We start from the raw sequence: 16,671 nt of genomic DNA, 5'->3' as shown, positions 1-16,671 counted from the left end.
AAAAGGGAAAAGATACCATATCTTTTAAGAATATTAAGTTTATATCCTTTAAGTCTGAATATTGTCAACTTTTTGTCGATTACAACCATCCTGTGAAAATCATATATCTTGCCTCCCAATCCACCCCGCCAACTACTTTCCCTATTCACTCTTCTATGTGCTTAAGCTCAAGACATAGGATGTATCCTTTCACTCTCTCTTTTGTCCCCACATTTAGTCAATTATAAAGTGCTTATTTCATTTTGAAGGGTCTCCCATCTGTTCTCTCTTTGCCAGTCCAACCATCCTCATTATTTCTCCCTTGGACACAATATCTCATCAAAACATGATTCCAAAAAATTAAAGTAATAGATAAACATAGCAAAAACTAAAATAAAATAGTAGGGAACTTATAAAGAAACCAACAATTCCCCACTCCACCCTTCCTCCCTAGAGGTAACTTCTCTTCAGCCATTTAGTTCTTAGGAGAGTTATCTCATAGCTCTATAAAATATGCTTATAGCTCTATTTCTCACTTGCCAACTGTAGTCATTCTCTATTCATGTCTTACTATATAAAATGAGGATTTGGGGTCACTTATGACTTATGTCCCTAAATAATCCCTTCTTCAAATTTTAAAAATTTTCTTTTCGTTTTGGTTCTTCTATTAGCCTTCTATTTGTGGTTTTGGTGTTTTTCTTCTTCCTTTTTTTTGAGACGGAGTCTCACTCTGTCGCCCAGGCTGGAGTGCAGTGGCATGATTTTGGCTGACTGCAATCTCCACCTCCTGGGTTTAAATGATTCTTCTGTGTCAGTCTCCTGAGTAGCTGGGATTACAGGGGCACGCTGCCATGCCTGGCTAATTTTTTGTATTTTAGTAGAGACAGGGTTTCACTGTGTTGCCCAGGCTGGCCTCAAACTCCTGAGCTCAGGCAATCTGCCCACCTTGGCCTCCCAAAGTGCTAGGATTAAGGCATGAACAATCACACCGGCTTTTTTTTTTTTTTTTTTTCAATACGGTCTCAACTGTCGCCCAGGCTGGAGTACAGTGGTGCGATCTCGGCTCACTGCGACCTCTGCCTCCCAGGTTCAAGCGATTCTCCCACCTCAGCCTCTCAAGTAGCTGGGACTACTGGCACGCAACACCACACCCGGCTAATTTTTGTAGTTTTAGTAGAGACGGAGTTTCACCATGTTGGCCAGGCTGGTCTCAAACTCCTGACCTCATGTGATCTGCCTGCCTCAGCCTCCTAATGTGCTGGGATTACAGGTGAGAGCCACCATGCCCGGCCCTATTTATGTTTTAAAATAATATACTTTAAGTGGTTTCTTATTTCATAAACATTAAAAAGTATTTTTCAATTCCTTGCTACATATGATATATTAATACACACTACTGTCCTATCCTCTCTTCCATCTCACTTATTTCCAACCTTCCATATTGCATCAGATGTACTTTTATTTCATTTTGCCATGGTTCATAATATTTCATTCTATTAGGTAACTAACATTCTATATTTTATCTAGAGCTACGTGCTGAAAATTGAAAGTCAATCAGTTGTATTTTATTATTATGACTATGTAAACACTGTTTCCTAATAGGGCTAAGTCATTTGCTAAGATTACATTTCTTGTCCTAAAGTTCTATTAGTTGACTGACCACCTGGATTGGTCCTCTATGTTTATTTTTTCTTTCATATGATCTGTCCTTGTCTTTGTTTGTAATTTACACACTAAGAGATTTCTTTGACATTATATTCTAACCTTTCTTATGGAATTTTTAAATTTTAGTAGTCATTTATTTAGTTTCTAAGAACTCTTTTTGGTCCTCAGATCATTGCCTTCTAAGAGCTTCCTACTCTTATTCTGTGGATGCAGTATCTTAAATTCACTCTCAGGGTGCTAGTTGGAGTATACATTTTTGAGTCCTTTGTTTCAACATCATCACCTCTGTATCCTTTGGGGTCAGTTCTTCCATTTAACTTTCATGCCACTGATTTTCTTCATGTGACTAATAATCCATTTTTTCTTTATTAAAGAGTTTAATAAACTTATTTTCGAATAGTTTTAGATTTACAGAAAAGTTGTGAAAATTGTACAGAGAGCTCCCATATATACACCCAGGCTTGATCTGTTATAAATATCTTGCATTAGTATGTTACATGTGTTACAACCGATGAACTAATTGCAATTAGTTCATTAATTCATTATATATTATTATTAGCTAAAGTCTATATTTTATTCAGATTTCCTTAGTTTTTGCCTACTGTCCCTTTTCCTGTTCCAGGATCCCATCCAGGACACCACAATACATTAATACATTAAGCTGTCATGTCTCCTGAGGCTCCTCTTGGCTGTGACGGTTTTCCTTGTTTTTGATGACCTTGACAGCGTTGAGAAGTACTGGTTAGGTATTTTGTGGAATGCCCCTCAATTGGGATTTTTCTGATGCTCTTTGTCACGATTAGATTGGGATTACGGGTTTGGGGGAGGAGGACCACAGAGATAAATTTCCATTCTCAGCACATCCTGTCAGGGTACATGCTATCAACATGAATGATCACTGTGGAAGTTAACCTTGATCAGCTATCTGAGGTAGTATTTGTCAGGTTTCTCCCCTGTAAAACTACTGCCTTTATCCCCATTCCCATACTGTGCTCTTTGGAAGAAGGTCACTGTACACAGCCCACACTTAGGGTGTGGGGAGTTATACTCCACAGCCATTCACTGTGAAGGCAAAAGGTACATGTGCTTTTTTTGGAGGGTTGTAAGTTGTACACTTCCACTGGTTTTCTTCCTAGATGGCGCTATGTACACAGGTGGGGCATGCCAAGTGGCAGGCTTCACACGCGGGTGAACAGGCAGGGAATCATCAAGCTGGGGGCTCTACTCAAATGGGGAAGGCTTTACTCTGCAGCTGCCAGCTCTGCTTTCGCATCCCTAGATCTCCGTAGTGAGCTCATTCAATCCCTTTAGAAAATAATCTTGTCTTTTCTTTTTCTCCCTTAAAATAAAATACCTGCTACTTTTACTGGCAGACATAGAGGCTAGGAAATGGTTCTAAAGGAAGAATTTAAATTACCTTTCAGATATTTGTAGCCCTTTTTACTCCTGCATCTTTGGTATATTTCCCAACCAGAGTCTTTCGAGGGTTCTGTCTTCCCACCTCCTGCTACCTCCCGTGTTATATTTTAGGCTACAGCCTCCTCCACTCTGTGCTGTATTAAATGTTTTGAAGAACAGCTAGAATATGTCACTGCTTTACTTGATGTCACTGATTTACTTTAATAGTAATAATAAAAGGTTTTCTATTTCCTGTTAAATAAAATTCAAACTCTTCAGCTCCCAACCAGGCATGGTGGCTCACACCTGTAATCCCAGCACTTTAGGAGGCCAGGGCAGGAGGGTCATTTGAGACCAGGAATTCGAGACTAGCTTGGGCAACATAGCAAGACCTTGTCTCTACAAAAAATTTAAAAATTAGCCAGGTATGGTCGTGCACACCTGTAGTCCAGGCTATTTGGGAGGCTGAGGTGGGAGGATTGCTTGAGCCCACGAGGTCAAGGCTACAGTGAGCCATGACCACACCACTGCACTCCAGTCTGAGTGACAGAGTGAGACCCTGTCTCAAAAACTACATACATACATACATACATACATACATACATACATACATAATAAAAAAAAAACACAAAGTCTTCAGTTCCTTATTCAGATTCATTTAGAATCTGGCTGTAACCAGGGTCAAAACTTATTTCCATCGGTGTCCTTTCAGATCCTTTGCGCCAAACAAACAGAAAGACATAGTTATCTGTAAGTGTCACAAACTTTCTGGACTCTGCGCCTTTGAGCTTGCTGTTTCTGTCTCTGAATGCCTTGCTCCTCTCTCTCAGGTCTAAATTCTAGTCACACATTAAGGTCCATCTTAAATGCAATTCTCCTAGGAAAAAAAAATCATTTCTACTTTTCCCAACACTTATCTGTATTTGTATTATAGCTACTTGTGTGCATATTTTATTAGCAGCCTGAACACTGAGTTGAGAGTAGAACTCGAGCTGGTTTCTTTCATTATAGTATTACCCCAGAGCCTCGCACGTAATGGGAATTTAAAATGTATTACCAATGTAAAGCGAACAGTTTTGAGGGCAAATCATACCTATCAGGATGCTATCAGGAGGGAGGAAGTATGGTTTCTGATGAATATGTTCTCAGCAGCCTTTCAAGGAGGCTTGAAAAAGTTTTACACCTAAGGTTTTGCTTTGTTTTGCTTTTTAATAAAACATTGTAAAATATTGTAAACTGGGAGTGATGAGGTCTTTTGTTATAGCTATAAACCTGTGAGAAAAGGGTAGAAATAAAGGGGTACATTTTAAAACAGATAATTGGGTTCCATGAATCAGTGTTGAATTCATTTTTTTTTTTTTTTTTGGATGTTGTCTCACTCTGTCACCCAGGCTAGAGTGCAGTGGCACGATCTTGGCTCACTGCAACCTCTGCCTCCTGGGTTCAAGCGATTCTCCTGCCTCAGCCTCCTGAGTAGCTGGGACTACATGTGTGTGCCACCATGCCTGGCTAATTTTTGTATTTTTTAGTAGAGACAGGCTTTCATCATATTGGCCAGCTGGTCTCAAACTCCTAACTTTGCGATCTGCCCATCTTGGTCTCCCAAAGTGCTGGGATTACAGGTGTATCATATTTGTAAATGATTTAGAGAAACAAAATGATTTGTAGCATAAAACATCCAAGGCTACTCTTTTCATAAAATATCGAATCTGGTTACACTGATTGCGCGGTTAATCAAATAATACCCTACAGGAGGAAAATATCCAAACTAAGATGGTGGAATAATGAGACCCTCACCACAACTTTCAATCCAGGAATGATTTCTCAGAAGCATCATCTATCATTGCAGATGGCGGAATATGGTATTTTGACCACCAAGACCAAGAAAATGGTGGACACCAATAAGGAAGGTACCAAACACAAAAGAGAAACATCATTTCTGAAAAACATTAGGGTCCAGGTCCTGTCTGTGTGAGATTTCTTTTGACTCACCTCTAGAACAAGATAATGAATGTGAAATGGTTCAAAAGGACAAATTGATAATGCAATATAAAACACCAAGGTAGATTCAAAAGATAAAGATTCTTCACTGAGACAGATTAAAAACATATACAGGTATGTTCTCAACTTTGTTAAAGGCATCACCCTTTTACAAACCATATTTTGGATGGTGCTAGCAGGGTCACATCTTATGCTTGGGTGGCCCATGGGTTCTTATATATTTATTACAGAGACATGAACTTCCTCTCTGACCCTGTCTTCTGCAGTGCTGTTCTGGCATAAGCCCTTGAGCCTGGGAAAGGGATATACAACTAGTGGATGTCTCTGCAGGTCTAAATAATGATTTGTAGTACGGAGTAGAGACTACATATATAACGCACTTAGTTCCACATCTGACAAAAAATTGACATTAACAAAAAAGTAGAGGCCAGGGTTGGTGGCTCATGCCTGTAATCCCAGCACTCTGGGAGGCCAAGGCGGCCAGATTACTTGAGGTCAGGAGTTCGATACTAGCCTGGCCAACATGGTGAAACCCCATCTCGACTAAAAATACAAAAATTAGCCAGGCATGGTGGCAGGCGCCTGTAATCCCAGCTACTCAGGAGGCTGAGGCAAGAGAATTGCTTGAACCCAGGAGGTGAAGGTTGCAGTGAGCCAAGATTGGGCCATTGCACTCCAGCCTGGACGACAAGAGCAAGACTCTGTCTCAAAAAAAAAATTATATATATATATCTTAGTTCTGTCCACTGAAAGGCTCTGAAAGCAACAATACTCTGGCAGAAGTTAGCTTTCTTAATTCCAGGTCTTGGTTTCTAAATACTTTCTTATTAGTATTTGAAAAAACTAGAGATTCCTGTGGAAATGGCTGAATTCCATGACTGGAGTAGGAAAAGTACAACTTATGCCTGGAATATCTAGTACCAGAAAGCAAGGAAGTGCTTGAAGACTAATGGGCATGTTACAAAAAGACACAAGGAGGCCAGCTTCAAGGGGGTCTGCTAGCTGCAATATAGGCATTTTGAGCACCAAAAATGACTGTGACTAATTATTAAAAAGTGAATAAATACAAATACATGAATTGGAGAGAGAGGGAGAGTATGAGCTTGAGGAAGAGCCCTCATTTAAATTATTTAGTGTAACTATTATATCAAATTATCTCTTTGAAAACTGTAATTAAAGGGAAATAATTAAGCATTTTTTTGCCTCTTTACGAGAAACTTTTGTTCAATCCAGATGATGAGACAAAACTCTTTAAAAAAAATAGAGCAATTCTAGCTAATAAGTGTACAAAAAAATGTGAAAATTAGAAAATCCTCAATTTCCAGTCCCCAGTGAAATAACCAACTTAGGTAAGGATCATCAATAGATGCTAAAATATTTAGATGAAAAGTCACTGGGGAAATAATATTGCAAGAGGAATGGATAACTTAGAAGAAATGCACAAATTCCTAGAAACATGCAACCTACCAAGACTAAATTATGAAGAGACAGAAATCTGAACAGACCAATAACAAGTAAGGAGACTGAATCAGGAATCAAAAATTTCCTACCAAAGAAAAGCTCAAGGCCTGATGGCTTCATTGCTGAATTCCACCAAACATTTAAAGAACAACTAATACCAATACTTCTCAAACTCTTCTAAAACTTTGAAGAGGAGGGAATGCTTCCAAACTCATTTCAAAAGGCCAGCATAACCCTGATACTAAAGCCAGACAAGGAAAAGAAAACTATGGGCCAATATCCCTGATGAACATAGATGCAAAAATCCTCGGCATAATATTAGCAAACTGAATTCGACAGCATCTTAAAAGAATCATTCACCATGTTCAGGTGAGATCTATCCCTGGGATGCATGCATGGATCTACATATGCAAACCAATACACGTGATACATCAACTTAACAGAACCCAGGATGAGAAGCCCACAAATAACTTGTTAACTGCAAAGGGAAAGACAACCTGTATGATGGAGAAATCTCCTTAATCGAATGGTCAAGTTTAGTATCGCTAAAGGTGAGATGGCTCCTGAGGTGATGCAACATAAAGTTCCAGGCACAGAGTATGAGGCATTCTTGCCAAAATGTTTAAACAGAATCAAATCAAAATCTTAGCCCTAACTTCCAGTTTATAAGAAGCACATGGTACAAAGGAGCAAGTAAAATAAGACCATGAGAACATTACCAGACTAATCCAAAATGTGAGACATTCAACAAGATATCTGGCCTCTTCTGTCCAAAATAGCAAAGCATTAGGGGAAAAAATGGTTGAAATTTCTAGATAAATAGATTCTAGAGACATAAGAAGCAAATGCCTCAACCCAGACCATATTCTGGTTTGAGGGGAAAAAAGAAACAGCTGTAAAAGACAATTGTGGAACAATCTGGGGAATCCTGAATGTGGAACCTGGCAATTAGCTTATCTTCAGGATTATATTAGGGAATGATAGGTAATTTTCTCAGTTGGAATAATAGTGTTAGGGCTTTATAGGGAATGTCATTATTAGGAGTTACAAAGTGAAGTATTTAAGGTATAATCTTGTGTAAAACATACCTCAAATGGTTCAGGGGAAAACACGTACATTATATATCCATTCACTAAATATGGCAAAATATTAAGTGTTAAATCTAGATGATGGGTCTATGAATGCTCATAGTACTGTTTTTTCATATTTTCTTTACGTTTGAAAATATGTATGTTAAAAGGTGAGAATAAAAGGAAAGGCATCTTTTAATGAATGAGATGTGGGGAGATGATCCATGAACATTTTAGAGGCTGTAAAGGCTTTTCTTTATTGTTCATTTATTCTCTGTTCCCTTATATAAGCCAGGTATTAGGCTAGGTATGGAAATATGAAAAGGAGTAAGATAAGGCAGCTGCCTTCAAGGATCTCACTGTCTAGGGGAGGGGAAACACAAATATCTCAACACCATGGAGTGAGTGTGATGACAGAGATATGCATTCGATCAACAAATATGTCCTATGTGCTGGGTGCTGTGCTAGGTGCTGAAGATACAATGAAGGAAGTAAGCATGGTCCTTGAATTCACCGAGCTCCTATCCCTGTGAGGGAGACACAATGATAGAATCACAATTGTGGAAGGTGCTAGGCATAAAATGTACAGAGTACTACAGCAACAGAGAAGAAAGGAAACACAGCCAGCTCTGGGGTGGGGATTGGGAGTGGGTGGAGAACAGGCGTCAAAGTTTTAAAGGCTGACTAGAAATTACTCAATCAGAGGACCTAGAGGTGGGGGTGCAGAGACATGTAGACACAAAATAGCCCCCTGTGCTCAGGGAACTAGACGGAATCGCGGGAGCAGGGAAGGAAGCAATGGGCTGAGGAGATGATGTGAGTGGGTGTCGCATCTTAATGAGCAGATTGAGGAATCTGGGCTTTCTCCTGTAGGCTCTAGGAGCTGAGAACATTCACATCAGGTGATGGCTGCTGCCATGCGAGGCTGGGCCCAAACAGGGGATAGTGTGAATCCTGTTCTTGGCTACATCTCCTTGTGCTTTGGGTGCCTGCCCACTGGGCTCTGTCGGCTCCCTGAAGAACCCCAGGGATTTTCTGGGGTCAACTCTATGCCAGTGGGCAGCAGGAAGGGTTTCAGACTGAACACTTGCTGAGACTCAAGCCATGGGAGCTGGGAATTCTGGAGGAAGAGCAAGAGGGGTTCAGGCAAGAGGCCCACCCGTACTGAAGCTTGGTTTCTCCTAGACCTCCATAGGGGATCTTTTCAGGCCTTAAACTAAGTAGAGCTTTAATCCTGGCTAATGATACAATCGCACAAATTTAGCCTCAGGATAGGGATGGCTATTTGCCACTGCCGCAGGAAAATAAAGTTATAAGGATAAACTACTCGGGGCTATTTTACGTACTCTGATATAATCTGACTAGGTGACTGCCTTGTCAAGACCGTGAGCTGTCAGTGACCATGGGTTCATCATTTTTACGCTCTCGGTACTTAGCACAGAGCTAAATGAATCAGGCCTTGCATTATAAAGCACAGATCTATCTACCGTGTCATATGCTATGGTCCAGCTTTCCTGCCCTACCCTGGTGGGCTGACTTTTCTCCCCTAATAACTGTCTCTACTGGTCTGCCTCGAATCTCGGGGTCCAGAAATCTGACCCTTTAACCTGGGGAAGGGTCAGCCAGTAATAGAGAATGGCTCTGGGCCCAGTATTCATCCACCCTTGAGTTGAGTATTCTCCCAATGAAGTAGATATACGCTTGCCAGGACAATCCTGCAGAACCTTAACAGCTAAACGCCTGGGACAGGGTCCTAGAAGAAAGAAAGCTCCTAACAAGTGCCTGTTGGCATCCCCCAGAATGTGCAAGTTCTGTCATTTCCCCACTCTCATGTCTATGTCTATGTTGTATCTCCTTTCAACAGCAGGAACAAAACCCCAGTCCTTAAGGGTCTGGGCATTAGTGGACAGGAGCCAAGGTGCCTAAGGACAAAGCTCAGGACCCAGGACAAGGTTAGACAGGTGCCATAGCAGCTCCAAACTACCCAAAACCCAGGAACCCACCCACCCAAGGCAGCAAGATGATGATGCAAACATAAAGGTCGGGTGGGAAAAGCTGTGTGAAAATGGGAATCCCCCAGAGCGGGAGGATGTAAAGCAGCAAGTCCTGTATCCGTCTCAAATTACCATGAAATCCCACCTCCTGGAATCCCCCATCAGCAAGTGTCCGCTGTACCTGGCCTGCTACCACCTAAAGACTGAGCGCAGCCAGCGGGACTGGGAAAGGCTGGGCGATGCTGGCAGTGAAGGGTAAGTGGGACCACTCGCAAGGAGAGGGGAAGGCGGGCAGGGAGGGACTTTGCGGGGATGGGGGGTGGTGTCTTGAGGGAGCCCACAGAGAAGAGGCCTCCTCCAGAGGAGCGGGTGGCTTGGATGGCCCGTGAAAGTCCTCCTCCTGGATCCCTGAACATCCCCACGTCCGGGCCCCTCAGATCCCGGCCGCCAGCCCTGGGAACCTCGGTGGGGCGACTGGGGCACCGGCTGCCTCCACGGGCCGGTTCTGACTCAGGGGCTCGGCCCGGAGCTACTCAACCCCCTCTGCCCACGGAGTTGTCGCGCGCAGTCAGCGCCCCAAACTCGCGCGCGGCCCGGCGCCCCCTCGGGGCCCACCTCCCTGGCCGGCCGCCGCGCCTACCTGTGCCCGCGGCTCGGCTCCTCCTCGCTGGCGCTGCCCCCAGCCGGGGCTGAGGTACCGGGCCCGGGTTCCGGCGCCCCGCGTCTCCGGCCCCCCCTCCTCCTCGTCCTCCAACTGTTCCACGTCCTCGGCCTCCTGGATGGGCGACCGAGGGATCTGCACCGCCGTCTCAGGCCCGGGCCGCAGCCTCCCCGCCAGGACTGGGGCCATGGCTCGCCGGGACTGCGGCGGCCGCCGGGGGTCCTCACGCCGCGAGGCCCAGCCAGCCGGTCGGCAGCGACTGCAACGGGAGGGGGCGGGGGCGGTGCGAGCGCGCGCCCGCGCTCGGCCCGGGGGAGGGAACAGGCGGTCGCGGCCTCCCCCGCCCCCCCGCGCCGCCGCCGCCGCCACCACCACCACCACCCCGACCGCTAGTGGAGCGCCCGCGCAGGCGGGGCCTCGGAGGTGGAGGGCGGCTTTCCGGAGCTCCTCCCGCGGAGGCCTGTCCCGGAAGGATCCCCGCGACCCCCGATCCCTCCCTCAGTCCTCTCGCCGCTGTGGGGCCCCAGCCGGAGAAGAGGCGTCAGGGCTCCCTCCTCCTGCGCCTTCTTTCACGGCGCCGCAGGGATGGGCACAGCACAGCTGACTTCTGTTTGTGCTTGACTCCGGGGGTGGCAGGCGCAGACCACAGCTCCAGGGGCTTCCAGGCCTCCTGCGTGTCTTCCCCACTGACGTGCCAAGATGAGAAAATCTCCATCGTTAGTCTCTTTGACATAATAACCACCCTAGATCGTGTCTTAGATCAGGGGCTCGGCTCCTGCCATGCCCTGTATCAGTTTTTCTCCAAGTGTGGTTCCCAGATCAGGAGCATCAGCTGTACCTGGGATCTTGTTAGAAATTGAATTCTTAGGGCTCATCCAGACCTCCTGAATCAGAATCTATTATTCAGAACTTTGTGTTTTAACAATGCCTCTAGGTGATGCTGAAGTTCACAAAAGTTGGAAAGCCGATGGCCTATAGAGTATGCCCTGCACATAGTATGCTCTCAGATATTTGTTGAATGAATAAAGGGAGCTATTGAAACGTCAGGATGTTCTAAAACACCGCCACCTTTACACGTGTAGCTTCAAATTGAGTTCCATCTCACCCCTCCAAATGTGACCCAGAAACTAGGGACAGGAGCATAGAAATGAATAAGACCAGTCGGGCGCAGTGGCTCACACCTGTAACCTCAGCATTTTGGGAGCCCGAGGCGGGCAGATCACGAGGTCAAGAGATTGAGATCATTCTGGCCAACATGGTGAAACCCTGTCTTTACTAAAAAAAATACAAAAAGTAGCTGGACGTGGTGGCGTGCCCCTGTAGTCCCAGCTACTCGGGAGGCTGAGGCAGGAGAATCACTTGAACCTGGGAGGCGGAGGTTGCAGTGAGCCAAGATCGTGCCACTGCACTCCAGCCTGGGCAACAGAGCCAGACTCCGAGAAAGAAAAGAAAAGGCAAGGCAAGGCAGGGCAGGGCAGGGCAAATGAATGAGACCTGAATCTGCTTTCATGTAGCACTTTATTTAGAGCCTTAAACATAATTTGTCATATTAATTTGCCACACTGGGACCCGCAAACAACAGAACCCTGGACCAATGCATTTGTTTTGATATAGGAAAGCAAGTTAGGATAGGCTCAGGAAATGAGGCCTCCTGGAGGGCAATGTCCTTGTGAAAGAACACTGTGTATAGGGTCCTGGGTTTCTGGGCAGGGCTTGGGAGAGACCCAGGGGCCCAGCGAGGACAGCCCCTCTTCTTAAGGACACTAGAATCTGTGTCCCTTTCTTTCTCAGATCTCTCTTTTGATAGAAGAGGTCCTAAAATAAGTAAGTAAAGGGAGAGAGAGAGACCTTTGCTGCTCTTGCTGTTTGTGCACCAGAACAGCTCACAGCCCTGGATCTGAGCTATTGGGAAAGGAAGAGGCAAGGGGTTGACCACATCTTTTTCCAGCCAGCTGTGCCTCCCTCCAGGGCTACAGAGGCTATAAGTCCTCTGCACAGACCTGTGATGAGGCTCAGAAGGACACAGCTGCAGCAGCCACCATGCCTTCCAGTTTGATAATTTTGGTTCCTGAATTTCACAAAGTGATACCCATTATCTATCTCATTTAAGCCATCTCGTGTGGCAAAGACATCAGGGGTTATTATCCCTACCCACAGTGATGGCTCACATTCGTCTCAGGTTTTATAGTTTATGAACAATTCATACATGTCATTTCAGGGTTTCCAAATGCCTGATCATAAGAGTCCCCTGGGGACTTTTCTTAAAATACAGATTCTGAAAATATAGTTTGAAAACTGACAGTTGGTGGGTGAATCTGGGCTGCAGAAGTGTTTTACTTGGTGAGAGTTTTGAAAAAAAGAAATTGAATTTATATGCCCTTACATTCAAACATATCTGCCTATGTTGTTTCTGTTATTACTTATTTCTGACTCCTCATAAAGGAATTTTGGATCTAGAAAGAATGTCAGACATCATCCAGCTCAGAGCTGCTCCTGGTAGGGAATGGGTAGTCTGGCAGAGTACCCAAGAATGGGTACTCTTGGGGGTACCCATTAAGTCATAGGATAAATATGGGGCATCTTTCTGGGGTATCAATTTTACTTAGATATTTGAGAGAAGAGCCACAACATATATATTAAAACAACTTGTAATATCTGTGAAATCAAATGCAAAACTTGCACAGAATGTATAAGGCAACTCACATAAGTTTCTCATTTATAGTAGTTGGCTTAGAATAATGCCTAGAGGAGCGGAGGACAGAAACCCTCATCTGCACTAGGGGTACTTCATAGGAGAAGTCCAACTTGATCACTTTTGCAATGAGGAGAGTGAGTCTCAGTGAGGCTTAGAGGGAAGGGCCTCTTCTTCCACTTTGTTGCACCCCATTTTGTCTAGCAGGGAGCCTTGCATCTGGGAACACTTGCTGATTTGCTTTGATTAGTCCTACCCACATACCCACCGTCTGTGTCACTGGTGAAGAAACCAGGGCTTTTAAAGGGCTCCTTCCGGTTTCCAGCTTATTCCTCCCCAGAGCTGTGGCAGGGGAAGGAGACCAGTCCCACCCAGGCCTGTCTTGAACATTGCTGCAGGGAGTTTGCATCACCACTGAGATGATTAGCAAAGCCTCTTTAAACAAAATTATGACCTCAGCCTGGAGCTGGCATCTTTCTCTTCCCTGGAATCTTGACAGCTCATTTTCATAGTAAACTCACAACGGGAAACAGCTTTTTCCATAGCTCCTGAGGATGAAACAAAAGGAAATACATTGACAAGCCATCAGGATGGACTGAGATTAGGTTGAAGGAAAAACTCAACCCTAGAAGACCTTTCCAGTATATACAAGGGTGTTGTTTGGAATCAATTGGAAATATTTTTGAGTGTGCCTGGCACTACAGCTGGAAACAAAGGACTTGGAATAAAATATTGTGGTGAAGCTGGGAAGTTGGGACAAGGCTAAGTGTTGAAGAGAAGAAGTGCAATCCCAGCTACTTGGGAGACTGAGGCAGGAGGAGCCCTTAATCCCAGGAGGTCGAGGCTGCAGTGAACCATGATGGCACCACTGCACTCCAGCTTGGGCAACAGAAAGAGACTCCATCTTCAAATTAAAGAAAAAAAAAGAGGTCTGTTTTAACTGTAGGTTAAGACGAGTCATTTAATCATTTGTTTAAACATGTACCAAATACCAGGACCTGTGCTATACTCAATTTTGTAAAATGCCTAAGACATGATCCATGAATACCAAGAGATGGAGGGAGCCTAGGAAAGACAGCCTTCAATAATAAGACAGTGTCTATGCACTAAATGCTGTGACAGAAATCCATATAGGGAGGCACAGCCAGTGAAAACATCCCCAAGGATGCTTTGAAACTGACTAGAAAAGCTCACACATAAGCAGCAGGGTATAATGGAAACATGCTCACTTTGTTATCAAATAGATCTGAATTCAGACTCCAGCCTTGCTGCTTCTTGGTTTCATAACCTCTCTGCTGTTCAGTTTTCTTACCTGTAAAATGTTCCGAATGATCCTCACTTAATTGAGTTGGGCACACAGATCAAACTAGGTTGTTTGTGAAAAATGTCTAGCAAAGACCTGGCCCAGATTAGACACTCAGTGTATGCTAGTAGATTATGATGCAGCCTTCCAAGAACCTTCATACCAGGAAAACCTTAACCTGAATGGGAAACACAAACATTCTAGTTGCTGAATGTATATATTGCTCCATTGTAAATTAATAAATCAGGTTTCTTTTCTAGATGACATACTCTTATAAGTTGAATCTGGTCTGCAGAAGTGTTACTTCAGAGCCAATCTAATCCTGAATACACTGACAAAATGGAGGACTTCCCTGGGCCAGAAACCAGCATGTTTCTTTTTTTTTTTTTTTTTTTTTTTTTTTTCCTTTTGTGGAGAACGGGGTCTCGCTGTATTACCCAGGCAGGTCTCGAACTCCTGGGCTCAAGCTATCCTCCCGCCTCTGCCTCCCTGAGAGCTGGGATTACAGGCGTGAGCCACCGCGCCCGGCAGAAACCAGCATGTTTCTATAGTGTCTTTTTTTTCTTTTTATGTTTTGAGACAGGGTCTCACGGCTGGGTGCAGAGGCTCACGCCTGTAATCCCAGCACTTTGGGAGGCCGAGGCAGGCAAATCATTCGAGGTCAGGAGTTCAAGACCAGCCTGGCCAGCAGTAGTAGTAGTAGAAACTCTGTCTCTGCTAAAAATTAAAAAAATTTAGCCGGGCATGGTGGCAGGTGCCTGTAGTCCCACCTACTCGGGAGGGTGAGGCAGGAAAATTGCTTGAACCTGGGAGGCGGAGGTTGCAGTGAGCCGAAATTGTGCCATTGCACTCCAGCCTGGGTGACAAAGTGAGACTAGATCTCAGTTAAAAAAAAAAAAAAAGGACCAAGAAGAAGCTTCTCCGCTCCTTCTGGAATCTCTGCCTTATTCAGTCCACCTGCCTCTACTCCTGCCTCCACCGTGTCCATCAGGGTGACCCAGAAGTCCTACAGGGTGTCAACCTCTGGTCCCCGGGGCCTTCAGCAGCTGCTCCTACACAAGTGGGCCCAGTGCCCGCATCAGCTCCTTGAGCTTCTCCCAAGTGGGTAGCAGCAGCTTCTGGGGTGGCCTGGGTGGAGGCCGGGTGGTGAGGCCAGCGGTATGGGTGTGTGTCACCCCTGTCACGGTCATCCAGAGCCTGCTGAGCCTCCTTAACCTGGAGGTGGACCCCAACATCCAGGCTGTGCATATCCAGGAGAAGGAGCAGATCGAGACCCTCAACAAGAAGTTTGCCTCCTTCATAGACAAAGTACCATTCCTGGAGCAGCAGAACAAGATGCTGGAGACCAAGTGGAGCCTCCTGCAGCAGCGGAAGACGGCTTGGAGCAACATAGACAACATGTTCCAGAGCTACATCAACAACCTTAGGCAGCAGCTGGAGACTCTGAGCCAGGAGAAGCTGAAGCTGGAGGTGGAGCTTGGCAACATGCAGGGGCTGGTGGAGCACTTCAAGAACAAGTATGAGGATGAGATCAATAAGCATACAGAGATGGAGAATGAATTTGTCCTCATCAAGAAGGATGTGGATGAAGCTTACACAAACCAGGTAGAGCTTGAGTCTTCCCTGGAAGGGCTGACTGATGAGATCGACTTCCTCAGGCAGCTGTATGAAGAGGAGATACGGGAGCTGCAGTCCCAGATCTCCGACATGTGTGTGGTGCTGCATGTGTGTGGTGCATGGACAACAGCCGCTTCCTGGACACGGACAGCATCATTGCTGAGGTCAAGGCGCAGTACGAGGAGATCGCCAACTGCAGCCGGGCAGACGCTGAGAGCATGCACCAGATCAAGTATGAGGAGCTGCAGACACTGGCTGGGAAGCCCAGGGATGACCTGCGGCTTATAAAGACTGAGATCTCGGAGATGAACTGGAGCATCAGCTGGCTCCAGGCTGAGATTAAGGGCCTTGAAGGCCAGAGGGCTTTCCTGGAGGCCACCATCGCAGATGCAGAGCAGCATGGGGAGCTGGCCGTTAAGGATGCCAACGCCAACCTGTCCGAGCTGGAGGCTGCTCTGCAGTGGGCCAGGCAGGATATGGTGTGGCAGCTGCGTGAATACCAGGAGCTGATGAATGTCAAGCTGACCCTGGACATCGAAATCAGCACCTACAGGAAGCTGCTGGATGCCAAGGAGAGCCGGCTGGAGTCTGGGATGCAGAACATGAGTATCCATACGAAGACCACCAGCGGCTATACAGGTGGTCTAAGCTCGACCTATGGGGGCCTCACAAGCCCTGGCCTCAGCTACAGCCTGGGCTCCAGCTTTGGCTCTGGCGTGGACTCCAGCTTTCCTTCAGCCGCACCAGCTCCACCAGGGCTGTGGTTGAAGAAGATGGAGACCCGCGATGGGAAGCTGGTGTCCCAGTCCTCTGATGTCCTGCCTAAGTGA

The 16,671-nt window shown here is 45.5% G+C and overlaps 2 protein-coding genes across 2 annotated transcripts in view; one reads left to right on the top strand and one right to left on the bottom strand.

Annotated features, from left to right (window-relative positions):
• LARP6 (La ribonucleoprotein 6, translational regulator) overlaps positions 1-10,602 on the bottom strand; it is a 22,382-nt gene extending 11,780 nt beyond the window's left edge. The window contains exon 1 of the mRNA XM_017851172.1: positions 10,209-10,602. The gene's annotated coding sequence lies outside the window, so the exon portion shown is untranslated. The remainder of the gene's footprint in view (positions 1-10,208) is intronic.
• LOC108514662 (keratin, type II cytoskeletal 8-like) lies at positions 10,348-16,671 on the top strand. Its single transcript, XM_017851058.1, is given in 6 exon segments — positions 10,348-10,556; positions 10,702-10,945; positions 12,198-12,279; positions 15,128-15,258; positions 15,260-15,955; positions 15,958-16,671. Coding segments are annotated over 6 exon segments (2,076 nt in total).

This window comes from Rhinopithecus bieti, unplaced genomic scaffold, assembly GCF_001698545.2.
Source record: "Rhinopithecus bieti isolate Rb0 unplaced genomic scaffold, ASM169854v2 scaffold_31548, whole genome shotgun sequence".
Lineage (NCBI taxonomy): Eukaryota > Metazoa > Chordata > Mammalia > Primates > Cercopithecidae > Rhinopithecus > Rhinopithecus bieti.
The sequence above is the reverse complement of the archived record's forward strand: the minus strand, read 5'-3'. Positions and strand labels throughout refer to the sequence as shown.